This window comes from Patagioenas fasciata, chromosome 6, assembly GCF_037038585.1.
Source record: "Patagioenas fasciata isolate bPatFas1 chromosome 6, bPatFas1.hap1, whole genome shotgun sequence".
NCBI lineage: Eukaryota > Metazoa > Chordata > Aves > Columbiformes > Columbidae > Patagioenas > Patagioenas fasciata.
In genome coordinates, this window is record NC_092525.1 from 14,566,298 (window position 1) to 14,583,329 (window position 17,032).

The window sequence follows — 17,032 nt, forward strand, 5'->3', positions numbered from 1 at the left end:
CTGTGGAGCGTCTGACGCTCTCACTTCCAAGCTTTTCCCAGCCACTGCTGAGGTGGGAATCTCAGTTTTCCTGTTCTGTTGGGTCATCCCTGTGCTGCTTTAAAAAATAATGAACTGATGATAGAGAACGAGGCTTGCGGGGGGGGTGGAAAATGAGATAGGCAGTGAAGTCATGCATGCTGATACTCATGTTGTTTCATGTTTGCTTTTTCGTGATCTTCTGCAGCACCTGTCTGCTTTGTGCAGGAGCCACAGGGGTGATGGACGGGCATGATATGTATCTGGGCAATCTCAGCTCGATGTTGGCTAACTGACTCCTTAACCCCAAAGAGACTCTTTTCCACGTCCATCCACGGGGACGGTGAAATGTAAGTTCCTGAATTAGCTGTGATAATGCCTCCTGTGGCCCTGGCAGCGCTTTCCGAGAAGTGGCTCTCCCTGCATCCTGGGCTGTCACCACCTTCTTGCTGCCCAGAGCAGCCCAGGAAATTACTTTCTCACTTCTGCTGACCTTCTCCTCCTCTATGCTCACCTGGATATCCCTAATTCACATGCCTCCAGCAGCTCTGAAGCCCAGCTAAGTGAACATACCTCTCTACTACCCTCTGCAGAAATACTCCATGTGCTCATTTTTCTCACTTGATGCTTCTCCATATTTACCACTGGTCTAATGCGTTGGGGTTGGTAATGCCAATTTCTTTATGGGGGGAATAGGGAAGCTTTCCTCCCAGCCCAGGCTGTATGCGGGTGTACGTGTGTGCTGCACAGCCCTTCACCGGCAGACGCTCAGATCCTGCGGCACAGAGAGTAAGTGCTGTGACAGGATCCACTTATCTCGCCTTTGCATTTCATAATTCATCCTGCCCTTTTGCTAAAGGCGCAAAGCCATTTGCATCCAAACGAGCGTACCCAGAGCTCAGCTCTGCTGCTGGATCCTGGGGAGGAACCAGCGTGTTGGGCTCCTGGCACTGGTAGCAAGAAGCAGCGAGGGCCAGACTGGAACAACGGGAAGAGCAATTGGTGGCCGATGCGATACCCTGACTGATGGGAAGGGTGATGAAGGAGAAGGTGAGTGGTGCTTTCTCTCCAACTTTAGAGCTTGCTCTACATGGAGAAAAAGTATTGGCAGTGTCCCTTACTTAAAAATGGGGAAACTGAGGCACAGGAGGATTTGACAGGCTCACTGTAGCATAGGTCTTCCATTCCACCAAGCTGCATTGCCTTGTAGTGGCTCTCATGCCCTACAGAGGCTGAAATCAGAGAGAAACAGGCAAACACATGTTCTCACATGGCAATTCTCGCCCTCACAACAGCCAGCTCACAGCGCAAGGCACGAGATTTGATTATCTGTATCACAGCTTGCAGAAGTGAGCAGCTCTCCATTTCCAAAGGCAGTGCCAGCTGCAAGCTGTACTTTCTCCAGTTTAAACTCTTGATTTGGAGCTTCAAAGCTTCCCAACAGCTGGAAGCACTTGTAGGGGGCAGCACCTTTCTGTGTGCACATGTGTTTGTGGCTCCCCAGTGCTGGCATGTGCTTGGGGCACTGCAGCAATGGCCCAAGCTCTGGCAGAACAGGAAAACACTGTAGTGCAGCTGACCTCGCGCTGGGAAGACAATGTATCCTGAAGGTTGTCTCTGTTTTATCGAGAGTCATGGGCTGACGGGTAATCTTGTTTGAAAAATAGTGGGTAGGCCTGGCACCCTCCCCCTGCCCCAACTCATCCTTTTCCCAGCAGTGTGATGGGTTTTTCTCCCAGCTGTTTGCAGCACCACGTCCCTGCCCGTGCTGTCATTATCTGGGATGTGCCAGGATGGATCAAGCTGGAGCCAGAAGCTCCAGGCCCTTGGCATTGGGCTGGTGATGGTGGCAGCACCGGGGACACTAATGGGGCCAGGGGTGCGTTTGGGGTGTTCAGGGGTGCTGTAAGACCTGGGCTTGATGATGCTGCAAGTTTGATAGTGCCTGGGGTGCTGCAGGGCTCAGGCTTGGGGGTGCCCTGGGGGTGTTCAGGGGAAGCTACCCGTGTGTGCCCCCCCGGGAGAGGTGGAGGCTGGGGGGGGCTGCCTGGGTGCACCCCTCTTGTTTCGGGGGCGGTGCGGGGGGCGGTGCTGGGGGCGAACTCCTCCCCTGCTCGCCTCCACCCCCGCCGGCCGGACCCGCCTCGGCTCTCCCGCTCCTCCGCTCCGGTGATTATTCTTTTTTCGTTTTATTTCTTATTATTATCGCTGTCGTTATTATTACTATTATTACTGTGATCCTCTTCCTCCTCCCCTTCCTCCCGCTGCCCCGCCAGCCGCCGCGGTGCTGCCGGACCCGGCTCCGCTGCTGCCTGCGCCGCTCCCCGCTCCTGCCCGGCCCGGGCGCACAGGTACGGCTCGGGCATCCCCCTCTCAACACCCCTTTCCCCGGGCACCGGGGCTTTGCGGGCTGGTCGGAGCAAGGGAAAGGCTCTCGCTTGAATTTGGGGCTGTGGTGGGAAGAGGAGCTCGGCCGGTGGGGCGCTGCGTACAGGGCGGGCTGGGGTGTCCGGGTGGGATGCTCCCCGTATCCCGCTCCCCGCATCCCGGGGCTGCGCTGAGCCCCAGCGCCACAGCCTCGTCCAGGTGAAGCTCCAGGGTTGTGGTTCCCTGCAAGGTCCTGGCTTATTTTCTCAGGGTTATGTGATCCGACTTCGTATTGAGCTGGGTTTTTTAAGTAGCCCTTAACTCTTCTGGCTGCTCAGGTGGGTAGGACTGAGTTTACCCGTCTCTAAATCCTACTTCTTCATATCTGGGTGAAGTTTTGAAAGTCCCAAGCCTGGGGCTGAGCCTCTTGCTCCCTCGGTGGGAGCCCAAAGCCTTGCCATTCAGCAAGGACGTGATGGCCCGACAAATCCCCAACCTCACTACCAAACCCCTCGGTGGAAATGGTGACTGCCTTCGCTGAAGTGGAGGAAATCAAATCCTTTTGTTTATTCCAAAGGATCTCTGTTTTATCTCTTACCGTGCTGCGGTAATTAAAGGAGACCTGCGCTCAAGTTATTTGCCTGGCTTTTGTTTTCTCCTAAGGTTATCCTGGAGGATTTTATTCCCTGCAAAAGGGCATGTGGAAACATTCAGTGTTTTCAGCTGGATTTTGTTTGCGTGCTATTGATTGTCTCTCCAGCAGAGAGATTTTCTAAGGTGTGGTGGAATATTCCACCCCGATGGAGGCTTGTATTACTGGGGCTATTTTCTTCCCTCCCCCAGCCTTGCTCCTCACTTATCTGAGTCGTTGTTTTGGGGCACTGGGTGTACTGGGGCTGCTAGTGGGCATTCAGTGTTGTCCCCGTGAAATCCGATGGGCTCTACCCTGGTTTTTGCCAGGGAAGGGGACAAAAGGTTTTTTCTAGGAAGGGCTTTTTCACCTGTTGAAAAGCCAAGAGGGAAAGGTGGCAATAGGCTGCTGTTCCTGACCTTGTGGTGGACATCGGATCGGTGAGTCCAATTCCATTCTGGCACTGTCTCTACTGGGTTGTGCGATCTTCTCCTGCCTCCTTCCAAAGTGCTGGATTTTAGCCTAACCACAGGCCTTAGGACAGAGCCCTGCTTAGGCAGGGCTGCCCAGCCCCACTCCTCTCCAGTCCAAAAGACCCCAAACAAAGTAGAAATCAGGTGCAGAGGATTTTCCACTCAGCAAACCCTCCTCTCCGAAGGGATGCTGAGCATCCTCCAGACATTTTGCATGGGAACATTTTGGGTGCGTGGACCAATGGTGACCCAGGCAGCTGCCTGTCTGCTGGGAAGTGTTAAGATGGGGTTTTCGGAGGAGCTCCGCTACTGGCCGAAGTAGGACCTTAGCCACGGGCACAAATGGGAACACAAGAGCTACTTCCCTGCTTTTTGTGGTCATGCCTCAAACCCAGTAGCCCCCAGGGCAAGCAGCAAGCAGAAATAAGGTCAGGCTATGGCATCCCCATTGTTCCCAGCCCCATCTGCCTCCATCCCTGCCATCCCCCATCCCTCCCAGCATCTCTGCCCGCCCGACCTTCCCCATCACTGCTTTCCCACCAGGATGAAATATTTATTGAGGCTCCGTTACCCTTGTTTTCTTGAAAGCACGTTTCACACTTCATTTGCAGGAGACATTAAGAGACTTCATGGTGGGTTTTTCTTCTTGCTGGGCATGTGTGATGGTGTGTGTGTGACCATGCCGGGCAGCGCGGGCTGGGTGAGGTGGAGCATCTTGAGCAATGAATGAGTTTGTGTCCCCACAGTGTGCTGAATCAACTAGAGAAAAAAAAAAATAGAAATAGCTGGTCTGAAATCCAGCAAAGGGGTTTGCTCTGCAGAGCTGACCTGTCTGTGCTTGGTTGCATTGTGCCTCCTCATCCCGGCTGGAATGCAGTGAGTAAGAGGAGTGTGAGTGATCTTGTAAAGCAACCGTGGGTGCAGTTTTCCCACAGCTTTATGGAAAAGTCACTCTTGGACCTGATCTTGGGGTGACTCCACTTGGATTTACCCTAAACAGCGGGCTTGGGATTGGGCGCTGTGCCCCTGTGTTGGCCCAGAACAACGAGCAGCTCCATTTTTCCCTGGATCTGTGCAGCCCATGGGCTGTGGTCCAGGATCAGTCCCAGAGGGATGAATTCCTGTTGGTATAAAAAGTGAAGCTGTGTTTGGAGACCTGTGCCTGTCCCATGGGGGGCCCGTCCCTGAGCGTGCTGTCCTCCCATGGCACAGGGTCAGGATCTTTGTGGGTACTGTGGGCATCCGAACTGAGGAGTGGGAAGGGGAGCCTGCTGCTCTGTCGTGCCTGCGTGGGACAGCTTTCTGGGGGGAGAAAGCTGCAAGTTGATGAAGATTGATCCTCACTGGCTGTGCAGTGTGTGTCCCAGTGACGGGGACCCCTGGGGGTCAGGGTGGCTGTAAGCTCCCATCCCTGTGGGTGACGAGGCTGTCATTGGGTCTGTGTCCTGCCAGGAAGGGCAGAACCAGCTGGGGCACCCGAAAAAGCAGAGGAAGCAGAGTGCAGAGTTCCTCGTGTGTAGTATCAGTGACAAGGAGGTACCCAGACTGCAGGCAGTGCAGTTTTGGCTGGTTCCCCTTCAAACTGGCTGGTTTTTAGTGTGACTGCTTGGTTGTCCCCAACCCAGGGTGCTCTTGAGATGAGAGAAGCTGCTTGTGCCTGTGCTGTGTCCACCTCCCTGCCAGGGTAATCTGCAGTGGTTCCTGCACAAACCCCACCCTGCCGAGCTCCCCATTCTTGCTACAGGGTCCTTAAATGCACAGGGGAGTTAAAAGCATGTGTGGCCACCCCCCGAAATAGCTCCCGGCCCCAGGGTCTGGAGATGGGCATCCAAGCTGCAGGGCAGCTCAGGGATGAGCAGCCAGCGGCAGCCGTCGCATTGGGCAGATGGAGGCGAATGAAGAGAAGAACACAGACTTTCCCGGGCTGTTTTTTTGGATCCTGACCATGATGCCGCACTGCTCCAGAGCCAGCACCTGTCCCCGCTGTCTGGTCCCGCCGAAAAGAGACAGTCTGTCTGTCTGCCTTGTGCTTTCGGGGAGGCTTTGAGAGCCCTCCTGACTGTAGTACTGCCGCACGTGGGAGGCTCCTCTCTCTGTATTACTGCCTGAATGCAATTAGGCTTTAATGAGTCATTAAAATAAATCTCTGTTTCTACTCCAAGCGAACATGCCGGGGGGATGCTGACAGTCGGAGCAGCAGGTCTTGCATCATGTGGAGAAAGAGGCTGCGCTTCCCCATGCCCTCCTCCCTGGGACTGGACCACAGTGCTGTCCATCTCCCTTTTCCATGAAAAAAAGAACTTTTTTCCCAGATCTCTACGTTTGCAGATGCTACAGGAGTGGGATTAAATTATAACCAGTCCTCACATTAAGTTCTTTGGGAGGAGCGGTGGTCTGAGGGTTATCTGCTCCCTGATGCTGAAGGGCACTTGCATGGCTAGAAGTGGGCAGAGATGTAAGTTGAACTGGTTTTTGGCTCCTGGTTTGTTAAAGATGCTGATGGCTGTGTCCTTTTCAACCTGTATCTGGTCTGGTGGGCAACAGGGGGAGACCTCAGCTCTGCAGCTGGATGGAGATGAATGTCAAGCAAGCACCAAAATACAAAAGGGAAAGTGTGGTGCATCAGTGACAGACATCCATCCAGTTTTCCTAGCTGTAAATGGGATTTGAAGAGCTCATGAGCTGACAGGGATGCTGGTGGCCCTTCTCCTCCTGATCAGATGCAAGGCTCATCTTCTCTTACTCTACCCAACTGGCAAACAGCTCAGTTACCCATAATGGTGTCTTTGCTGATTTAATCCCTCCACAGTGGCTGTCTTTCTGGCACACTTGCAGGCGGCAGGGAGGGCAGATGCTGGCAGGACACAGAGGGACGTCCCCTGCATGTCCCTGGGGAGCAACATCCCTCAAATGTGCAGTCGCTATTTCAGCCACTGACTCCCATAGCGTTATCCAGGCTGTGGGAGGGTACGAATTAAAACCAGAGGTTGAGCAGGATAATTTATTTTATGTTTTATGTTAGCAAAACAAATAAATTGTGTGACGTCAAGGCATGACAGATCCGCCCCAGCGTGACTCGGACAGCATTGCCTGAGCGTGCTGTGCCGGGGGGGCTGAAGCCGATGGGATTACAGAGGCTCCAGCCTTGGTGAGAGCTTTTCCCCTGGGCTTTACGTCCAGGAGCAGAGCTTGCTACTACACGGAAAGGTTTTGCACAAGTCATGTTTCCTATGTCAGACTGGGAAGAACAGAGACAGGACAGTGAGGACAAATCTGGGTGGAAATTAAGCAGAAGATTTTCACAAGAGTGAGTGAAACCAGGTAGAAAGGGTGAGACAGCAGCCATGTCCAGGGTAAGGAGGGAGATAACAAGGTAATGCCTGGAGGAGATGATGTCCTGGGTCCTGTTTCAAACAAAGCTTGCGAGAAAATGGCTTAATGAAAAAAAATCTTTAGTGAGAAACTTGCTGTTGTGCTCAGTTGGCTCTTGTTGGGGATGCTCTGCAGGGACGCTCCAGACTGTGTTGTACAATGCCTCTGCTGGGACTGATCGTCCCCTTCCCATTCATGCCTGGGTGAAGATGCATGTGGTGTCCCTGCGTTCCCTGGTGGGATTAGCCCTGCTGGAGAGCAGAGCATGCACCTTCCTGGGGCGGAGCAGCGAGAAAATCAACCTGGGGAGAAGATTGTAGCTGCACAGGGTGTGTTTGCAGCCCCTGGGGAATGAGAGACCCAGCCAAGGTCTCCATCCCCTTGCCCTGATGGGAAGAACCTCCTGGTGTGAAAATAAATGGGTGCTGAGGAGGTGAAGGTTTCATCTAGGAGTAAGGAGGGTCTGCAGAAATGCTCTCATTGGACTGGGAATGAGCAGCAGAGCATCCTTGAAGGGAGGGTGGTCCTGTCACGGAGCTGGGGAGGGTCTGCAGGATCCTGAGCCATCACCTGGACCTTCCTCCTCCCTGAGGCCTCACTGTGGAACAGCTGGAGGCTGAGAGCTTTTAAAGAGATCCCAGCTGCCCCAGTTTGTTTCACTGGTGCTTTCTTGGCTTTTCCTGGGCAATGCTGGCTGATGGAGGGGAAATACCTGTGTTGTGTTGGTGCTCTACCATGAGGTTAAATCAGCCATGGGATACCTACATTAGTGCAATGAGTTTGTGCAAACACCAAGGGTGACGTTGGGGTGGAAGCAAATAGCCTCTCCTGCTCCTTTCTGTGCTCATGAGGATCCATCTCTTGTGCTCTATGCTGGAAACACTCGGGTACTGCTGCAGCAGGGGATTTCGGGGCTCCAGTTAATCCACGCAGGCAGGTGAGACAGGATCTGAATAGTTGCTTAAGGAAATAAAGGGCAGATGAGATGCCCAGGTAACAAGATACGGGTTTAATCCGTGCCCGAGGTGTCCCAGCCTGCAAAGCCGCCCTTCCTTCAAAAATCTGAGAAGTGCTGGGAGGTCTCCCTGGGACAGGGCTGTGGATGTGCCGGCCGGTCCCAGGACATGCTGGGGCTTCGTGCACCTGGTGCAGTCATGCCCGGAGATGGGAGGGAGATGTTCAGCCTTGCATGGCTGGAAAGGTGATTGCCGCCGCTGGGGAAGGTGTCTTGGACTCCCACAGGGTAGGATGAGGCCCAGCGTGGAATGGAGCAAACCTGGATTGACAGAAAGGTGTTTTTTGGCAGAGTTTGGTGGTCAGGAAAGGGGATCTGCTGGGCTTGGTGGTTCAGGAGCACGGTGTTAACAGCAGGAGCGCAGCCCTTTGCACCCACCCAGGAGCCAGGGTCTGACTGGCAGCTTCCACCCTTGAAGTGGTCTGATTTTTTGTTAATTGCAATTAATATCTTGCTTTTTCCACAAGGCTTTTGCAAGAAAAGAGCAGGTTCCAAAACGCTGTTGGTCTTCCTTCTTTCCCATCCCTTACCTTGGAAGGAGGTGGTGGGGAGCCCTGGGGAACTGGTGCAGGTACTGGGGTACCCTTGAGCCATGGTGGAGGAAAACCAAGGGCAGGCTTGTGACAGGGCACAGGATTTTTTGGTTTTGATGACTGACTGCAAATCTCTAGAGCCTCAGCTGGGGGCCAGTGTCACCTCTGTGACCCAGGTGTCCTTGTGGTGGCCAGGAGCAAGGAGCAGGGTGGTGGCTGAGGTTTCCCTGGGAAAACTGTTGGGACAAACCCCGGGTGGCTCAAGGCACCAAAAGAGCCAGGCACGAAAAAAGGCACGAAAAAGCCTTGTGTAGGGAACGGGAAAAAGCCTTTTTTGGTGTTCTTTGCAGCAGGCTGCAAACAAAGTTTTCCCAACTGCTGCTGTGATTTCTGTCCACTGGCTGGTCCAAACTGGAATATAACCTGGGCAGAACCACCCACGGAGCCCAGTGATGCTCCTGGGGGTGTTATTGCCGCAGGAGGGAGCAGGGCAATTGTTATGCCTTAAAGATGCTTTTTCCTCAGTATATTTAGTAACAGAATATCAAAAGTCAGAAGGGGCTGGCCCCTCCTGAAATGATGGGGCTTAAGCACACTCATGCGCAAGGGCAAAGCAAAACAGCAGTTTTTGACTCCTCCAAAATTCAGTGTTTGCAGTGCCTGGGGCAGGCAGCAGGTTTGGCTCTCTGGGACTCCCATGGATCCCTTAATTAAGAGTTTAAAGGCTCTGAAGTGACCCAGTGGTTTGGGACCTGGGCAAGAAGCACAGCGGGGAGTGCTGGGGGGCTGTTGGCTCGTGCAGGCCCCCGCATCCTCTTGCATCCCACGTTGCCATCGCTTTTTGGGTGAAATTTCATTTGGGTTTGGCTTATTTTGGGGGAAGATCTTGTTTCTGTTCCCCCATGACTTGGCTTGTCCCCTTATGTGTTGCAGCACAGAATATCTGGTGTGCAATAAGTTTGCAGGGTCTCAGCCCTCCCTGTGCACCCGTTCTGCCCCATGGCTGGGGGGACAGTGCTACTCATGTCCTCCCTCTCTTGCTACAGTTTGCAGTTGCGGGTTAATCCAGCCAAATTCCACCGGGCTGAGGTGCAGGGCAGGACAGTGCAGGGCAGGACATTGCAGGGCAGGACGCAGTCACCCTGTTGTTTGCTGCCATAATCTGTTTTGAAAAGGCAGCCCCTGATGCTGTTTTTTTCCAATTAGGCCCGGGGAGATGATTCTGGTAAAACAGCGGCCGGGGCTAATTTCCCAGGCAGACATTTCATTGAATTAGCCCATGAGCTGCAGAGCAAAACGGGGAGAGCAGAGCCCGGGCTGGGGCAGGACTCGCCGGTGAGGTTTGGGCACGATGCTCCCAGCAAATAGCCTAAAACCTGCTCCTGTGTCTTGTGTTAGCGTTGGACCCTTGTTGGATGGGGGGTGAGCCTTGAGGCTGGTGGGGCAGGAGAGGAAGGACAGGAGTTTCTCAGCTGGGCTGAGAGTGCTAGCGGCTGGCAAAAACCTCCCATCGACCTGCAAACCCTGCAAATCTGCTGTGGACGTCATTGAAGGAGAATAAATATAGAAGCCTGCGATGCCGCTCGTTTCCCAGAGTCACTTTTCAGGCCGTAACTTTGTGCTGCGAGGCGACATCAATTAAAGAAAATGTATCTCTGCAGCAAGCGGTTTTGCGTGCCAGCCCGGAGGAGTTCGATACGGCCCGGGGACCCTCCCGCCACCCGCTCCCATCCCCATCGGGGACAGCATGACACCTCTGCCTAGCATCTCAAATCGCTTGCCCGAGAGCCAGAGGGGGCCAGGGAGGGTAATGCAGCCCTACTCAGAAAAACCCTGATTTTATTCAGCAATGGTTTCTGTGCCAGATGGTCCCCACAGCTGCCCGTGGCTTGTAGCCCCCTCTCCTGAGCTGCCCAGGAGTAGTGAGCCCCAAGGCCATTTGCTTAGTGTGGGATATTTAAATATTTAAACAACTCGCAACCCCTTTTCTCTGAAAGCATCACCTCCAAAGAGATGAGGAAAGGCAGCACATCACTTCTGGTTCGTTTTTATTTTTGCCTTTTTTTTTTAACATTCTCTATTTTCAAAAGCAGTAGTCTGGCTCCTGAGTGTGGCTGGTGAAGCATTGATCCCAGCGTCCCCAGAAATGGGGATACTGGAGATGGGGCACGTGGAAGCCCAGACATCCTCAAGGCAGTGCCAATTGGACTTGGACGTGACCAAAGGGTCCCCAGGGCTGTTCCCTCCCTGCCTGGGGTCATTCTCCAAGGCTGCCTGCTCGCTCCAAACCTCAGGCTAATTGGATGCTGCTCTCTGAGCTCTAAATCAAATCACAGCTCCCATGAAATGAAGTTTTCTGGATGTGAACGGCTGCCTGCATCATCCATCACTGCCCAGCTCATGGCGCATCTCTCTCGGGGGGCGTCAAAGGTCGACGTTTGCTTTTTCCAGCCACCCACCGGCAGCTTTTCCCTGTTGAGGATGGCACCTGGGGAGGTGATAACTCCATCGAAGGCTCCCATGTATGTCTCCCCTACCATCCCTGGTGCCCCTAGCTCTTAGCAATGTTTCAGGGTGCAGTTTGGGAATAAGGTGCAGGAGCTGAATGTGTTGGTCTCTATTATTAGCTCTGCATTGGGTCCCATGATGGATGGAGATATTAGCTGGGTTATGGACCTATTGATTTCTCAGTTGTGTTTCTTTTTTTTTTCCTTTGTTTCATGTGTGAGAGCAGCTTGGGGAGGAAATCCAATGCATGCCCGCCTTTTGGCTTCGTACAGGAACTTTCCAAGAGCTGAAAATCAATCTGTGGCAGGCAGGATCCTGCAAATCACTGCAGCAGAGTGAGGAGGGTGGGGGGTTTGGGGGGGGCTGGAAGGGCTCCCTGCGGTGCTCACCAGCATGTGGGGCAGTCAGAGGCCAGGGCAGCGTTGGGCAGGTCTTGTCTGGAAGCTGCCACCTCCCTCCGTCAATTAGGGCCACGTGGCAAGGGGTAATTAGATCTCCTTGGCTGCAACCAGCTGGCACTTGGGCCCTATCAATTAGCCTTGCGCTGGACGAGGCGCAGAGGGATGCGGCAGCCGGTAATGAAATGTGGTTGTGCCAGACATTGCCAGAGGGTGGGGGCGATGGGTGCACCCACTTCTTGGGTGCAAGTCTCTTGCTTTTGCTGAAATGGCAGGTTTCAGGTGTGGGATCCTGGTGGTTTGGGTTTATCTACCTGTGTAGAGCACACCTTTTCTGACAGTCTCCCATAAAAAAGCAATTTATTCAGCTCTGATGCAGGGACACAGGAGGTATCAGCAAGGATGGGGACACTGGGAAGCCCCCTTGGGCAGAGGTGGCTGAGCTAATGGTAGTTTTTTTCTCCTTGTCCTCCCTCCCAGGGCTTCCAGTCCCTCCCTATGGCCATGCAGCGCTGCTTGTCCTGGCCGCCCACCCTGGGGCCAGCGTGACCGCAACATCCTTATTGTCCTTTTCCAGGTAGGTGCCCACGAGGTGGTGAGGGGACACTGGGATGTGGCAGGGGACACTGGGACCTGCCAGCCCCAGAGGGGTTGGAGGGGAGAGCCCCTTTCCCAGCAGCACATAAAGCATTGTCCACTTGCGAGACAATGCATCTGCCTCCTCCATAATTAATTTTAAAGAGGAAAAGGCCAAGTGCTGACTAAGCCAGACCTGTGCCCTGCGAAGCTGCCTGATTCACAAACTGCTGATGGCACAGCCTTGTCCTGTGGAGTATTTATCTGAGTTTGGGAAATGCCTCTTTTCCCCACTCCAAATTAAAGAAACTAATAATAATATTAATAATAATAATATAATCATCATCATCTACAGGACCCAAAATGCTTTTTGCACCACAGAGGCTCCTGGATAAGCTGAGCCCCATCCCTGTGGGATGTGGAACATGGAGCAGGGCTTCCCGCAGGTCCCAAATTAAGGCAAATTCTCAGGAAGCGGGGAAACATGTGGGAGGGGTGCTGACGGGCCATGGCTAACCTCTCCTTCTGCTCCTTCCAGGTCCAACGCCTCCGTCACTGAACGTAAGTAGCCCCCAGGTCCTATGTCCCATGCCAAGCCCATGTTAGACCCATTGGTGGGCAGCTGGGGTGTGTTTTTTGGGCTCAGACTACCAGATTTGCAGAGTTCAAAGACTCCCGTTTGACTTTTCCTGGTGGAAACCCAAGTTTGCTTCTGTGTTTCAAAGCAGAAGCTGTATTTTCTGCCAGGAGGGTGGAAACCGGCCCTTTTGGCTCAGCGAGGGGAGAGGCTCTGCAGGTGGACCAGAGGGTGTTTCCCAAAGACCCCGAGCCAAGCGCAGTGAGGGAACGTGATGCTGCATTTCAGGTGTTCTCTTGCTAAGAGAAGGAGAGGGATATTGGGTGATAGTTTTCCAGTTGGGGAGGGAGGAACGGGAATGCGATATTTTGGGATGCAGGCATCATGTCTGTGATGTGATGACAAAGCTGTGGTAGGTGACTCTCATGTCCCTGTGGCTCTGCCTTTCAGAGTTTGATGGAGAATTGGTCGGATGACAGCGGGAACTGTTGTTATCACCGGGGGAATCCTAGCGACAGTGATCCTACTGTGCATCATTGCCGTGCTCTGCTACTGTAGGCTACAGGTGAGCACCGGGGCCGTCCCCTATCTTGTCATGGACCTTGGCAGGATCGATGCTTCTCGGGCCAAACTGCTGCAGGAAGGGTCTCAGAGGGGGTTTCTTACCCGTGACAGGCAGGGAGTCAAACTTCTTTTTCCCCCCACTTGCTGCAGAGTTATGTCCTTTCCTCCTCCTGGCGCAGGGGGACTCCCCTAAGGCTTTTTTGAGGCTCTGCAGTACTTGTGAATTTCGATGTAGGCTTGGCTGGGTTTGCAATACCAGATGGAGACTGTTACATTTATTTTTTTTTCCCCTGTAAATTAAACGAGGAGGCTTTCAACAACAGCTAGCTACAGCCTCTTGCTCTTTAAAAGTTAATGTGAAGTCTGGGCCATGCAGCAGTGCACATGTGATGAAAAGCACAGCCGTTACTTAGAGAAGTTTCCAACTGGCACAGTAAAATACCTTCTTCCCCTTGCAAACCTTGCTGGAAAGGGAGATGACAAGTTCCCCAGCAGCTGCCTTCTGCATCGTGCTCAGGTCTGGGTTTTGTCTGGCTTCTGCTGCTTTGCAGGACCCAGGTACTGATGGAGCGGAGCAGCCAGAGGCTGACGGAGTGTCTGTCTGGCAGGGGGATGGGGGGAACAGGGACACACTGAGGTGCTGGAGTGAGTTGAGAGAAGGGAATGGAGCTGGTAAAAGGTCTGGAGCACAAGTGTGATGGGAGCGGCTGAGGGACCTGGGGGTTCAGCCTGGAGAACAGGAGCTGAGGGGAGACCTTCTGATCTCTGAACTGCCTGGAAGGAGCTTGGAGCATGGAGGGGGTTGGTCTCTCCTCCCAAGTACCAAGTGATAGGATGAGAAGAAATGGCCTCAAGTTGTGCCAGGGGAGGTTTAGATTAGGTATTAGGAAAAATTGCTTCCCAGAAAGGGTTGTTGGGCATTGGAACAGGCTGCCAGTGCAGTGGTGGAGTCACTGTCCCTGGAGGGGTTGAACAGACGCATAGATGAGGTTCTCAGGGACATGAGTTAGTGCTAGGGCTGGGCTCACGATTGGACTTGAAGATCTTGAGGGTCTCTTCCAACCAAGATGATTCAGTGATGCGGCAGTGCTGGCTGTGAAGCCGAATCTGCTGCTCTGCTTCACCTAATCCAACCCCTTCCCTTCCACACAGTACTACTGCTGCAAGAAAGATGACTCCGATGAGGAAGAGGAGGAGGAGGAGGAGGAAGAGGAAGAGCCCGACCTTCCCACGCACTCGCACCTCGGCCCGTGCAACGCCTGCAACTCCCGGGTGGTGGATGGCCAGGGCAGCCCCCGCAGTGAGCTCAACCACCACGGGGCTCACACCTACTGCCCGACCTGCTCCCCTTACGCCTCCCCCTTTTACATCCGAACTGCCGACATGGTGCGCAATGGCGGGGAGAGGGTCACCTACACCCCCACGTGCTACAAGGAGATGGGGCCGCCCCTCAACATGGCCGCCCTGCAAGGCTATCCGGTGAGCCGGCACGGCCTCCTCCGCGAGGGCTTCCCCAACCCGCGGGCTGTCAGTACGGAGGTGTAGCCACCATGTCCACTCACACGGGGTGTCCCCCAGCCAGCGCCTGCTCCAAGGAAGGGGCTTTTCACTTGTCTTTGGCAGGGGAGGACCTGCAGAGAGGACCCCCTAAGCCCAGCCTAAGACCAGCGTGGTCCTCCTGCTGAACTGCCCAGCATGGGCGAGAAGACAAGAGAGATCTCCAAGGGCAATGACATCTAACCGGCCACCTCTGAACCCATCATAAGTGTCATTATTATTCTACTCTATCTCCTGACGGGACTTGTCTAACGAGGGCTATGTACAGTACAACCTAATTTAATTACTCCTGACTCCCCGAGCCCAGAGCAAGGTCTTGGGCATCCCCATGCAGCCACTCGAGGAGATGCCTGTCCCACCACCTCCGGCATGACCAGTTGCCACTGTTGAGCAGGGAATGGCAGCGCTCCTTGGCGATGGGAAAGCCACGGAGGGAAGATCGGGATTGTCCTTCTCCCCTCGCACCGCGTTAGTTGCCGCTAACAGTTAGCTTTTGTGTTCGAGTGTAAGATAAGACACTGGCTCCCACCCGCTTCGGTCTTTGCACATGCTGGAGGAGTTCGAGACATGAATTTAGATCACAGGCGAGGGGAGGAAAATTTGCTTGTGAAACCGCTCACCCACGCAAATGGGCACAGGCTGATGGTTCTGCAGCCAGAGCCCCCACCTCTCCTACTCTTCACAAGCTTTCTAAGGAGCTATTTTAACTTTGACCCATTAAAAAATGGCAGGATTTTACTTACGGGAGGAATTGCATCCCTGTATAACGGCAGTTTGAATCACCTTTGGTGTTGGAAGCTTGACACAGCCCACCCTGACAGCTCCGCACAGCCAGAGGAAGGCTGGCTTTGGGGTGGCTTTTGCTTTCAACAGCAGCACCAGAAGCCATCAGGTCACATCTCCTCCTTCACAGGGCCCACAACCTCCCACGGGAGAGTGATGTTTGGGTGGTCAACAGTCCCCTCTTTTTTTAGCTTTCAGAAGAAGAGGGTGCAAGGCCCGAACCTGGGTTCACCAGTTCTGTGGCTGGTGACGACAGCCAGTGACTCTGCCTTTCTGCAAAATGAATGTGGGAAAGTTCTTCCTTCCTCCATAAATCAAATTAAGTGAAAAATTACTACAAGGACATCTTCGTCATTCGCAGGCACTTCCATAGCAACCGGTGCAGGACCGCTGGGCTGAGCACTTCCCATCCGTGGCAGGGAGGAGGGACCCGGACGGTGACGATGCCCACGGCCATGTGTTGGAGGCGATGGCAGGAAACGCTTGCCGTGCCTTTGCAATATAGGGTGCGACTGTTCAGAAATGTGAGTGGTAGGTTTATTTATTTATTTATTTATTTTTACCGCCACAATTTAGAAATCATCCTGCTGCCCGCAGAAGGATTTGGACTTCACCTCCCCCATTCATGCACAGAAAAAGTAGGTCTTGGCATAGAGGCGCACGCTACATGAGCCCAGAGTGTCTACATTATCAGGCAAAAGGCTAATTTACACTTTGGACCTGCTCCTGCCTTGGCACCTCTGCTCAAACTGCCCAAAGAAAAGGAGCTAGACAAATGCTAAACGTGGTGATGGTCCTTGTAAGCAAACATCTTGCCCCAACCTGCGTTTTACACAGCCTTTTGAGCAAATGTTATGCACCATCTCCCCCACCCATATTGCCATTACCGGACACTCAGACTAGCTGCAGCTCTTTCGGAGAGTCTCCTAACGTTCTCCAAATAGTGATAGCAGGTTTTAAACGTCCTCTCATGTTAAAGGCAGGCAGGAGAGAAGACGAATTAGCAGCAGCAAAGCTCTCTGGATCCCACTGGCTGAATGCTCTTACTGCTTCCCATCTAGCCAGTACTCCTCCCTGAAAATGTAAGTCTGTAACTTGAAAAAAATCTTGGCTAACTCAGTAAATCCCATCCTTTCTGGTGAAAGGAAGGCGTCCACTTTGTCATCTTCATCCTATAGCAAATTAAGCGTGACCTGTTGCCAGCTAACGAGGTGCCAAGGCTGGCGAGGCAGTTCCTGAGTAGCTGAATGGGCCAAGACGAGGGTTGGCCTCAAAGCCAACACAGTGCCTTGTCTGGCACAGCTACAGCAAAACGGGTGAGTCTGCAAGGGCTGGAAACACGGGAGATGCAGCTGTGGGTCAGAAGATTTTGGGGATGGTGGAGGAAGAGGACAGGGTAGGGGCAGGGATCCCAGATTTGTTCCACTTCAGATTCCTTCTGTTACTATTCTCTGCCTTTGCTCAGCTATGGGTCCAAATTCAATGTCAGAAATAAATGAGGACTTTGAAATACAAAACAGGAGTGGTTTCTCTTCTTTGGCAGGCAACATAAAATGAGGTTTATCTGGTGCTGCCTGGAAGCCGTACTGGTGCAAGGATTTTTCCTCCCCACCCTTTCTGCTCATGCTTTTGTTCCTTTTGTGTTCCTCCCTCCCTTGCC

General features: G+C 53.3%; 1 protein-coding gene across 2 annotated transcripts; it reads left to right on the forward strand.

The window, feature by feature from the left end:
* Positions 1-2,129: 2,129 nt before the first annotated feature.
* On the forward strand, positions 2,130-16,889 carry LOC136103851 (protein FAM163A-like). 2 transcript variants are annotated; one of them, XM_071809991.1, is made up of 6 exons: positions 2,130-2,187; positions 2,295-2,369; positions 11,796-11,892; positions 12,430-12,452; positions 12,919-13,033; positions 14,185-16,889. In XM_071809991.1, the coding sequence occupies exons 5-6, from the start codon at positions 12,941-12,943 to the stop codon at positions 14,575-14,577; spliced, it is 486 nt and encodes a 161-aa protein (XP_071666092.1). In that variant the 5' UTR covers positions 2,130-2,187; positions 2,295-2,369; positions 11,796-11,892; positions 12,430-12,452; positions 12,919-12,940; the 3' UTR covers positions 14,578-16,889. The 2 variants fall into 2 exon arrangements, with proteins under 2 accessions (XP_071666092.1, XP_065698399.1); XM_065842327.2 differs by lacking the exon at positions 2,295-2,369 and having other exon boundaries at positions 2,137-2,187.
* Positions 16,890-17,032: the final 143 nt, after the last annotated feature.

Bases quoted from the DNA above. Each gene is read 5' to 3' on its own strand.
- LOC136103851 (XM_071809991.1), top strand. From the start codon at position 12,941: ATGACAGCGGGAACTGTTGTTATCACCGGGGGAATCCTAGCGACAGTG. The intron at 13,034-14,184 runs GTGAGCACCGGG...CCTTCCACACAG, and splicing joins TCTGCTACTGTAGGCTACAG to TACTACTGCTGCAAGAAAGA.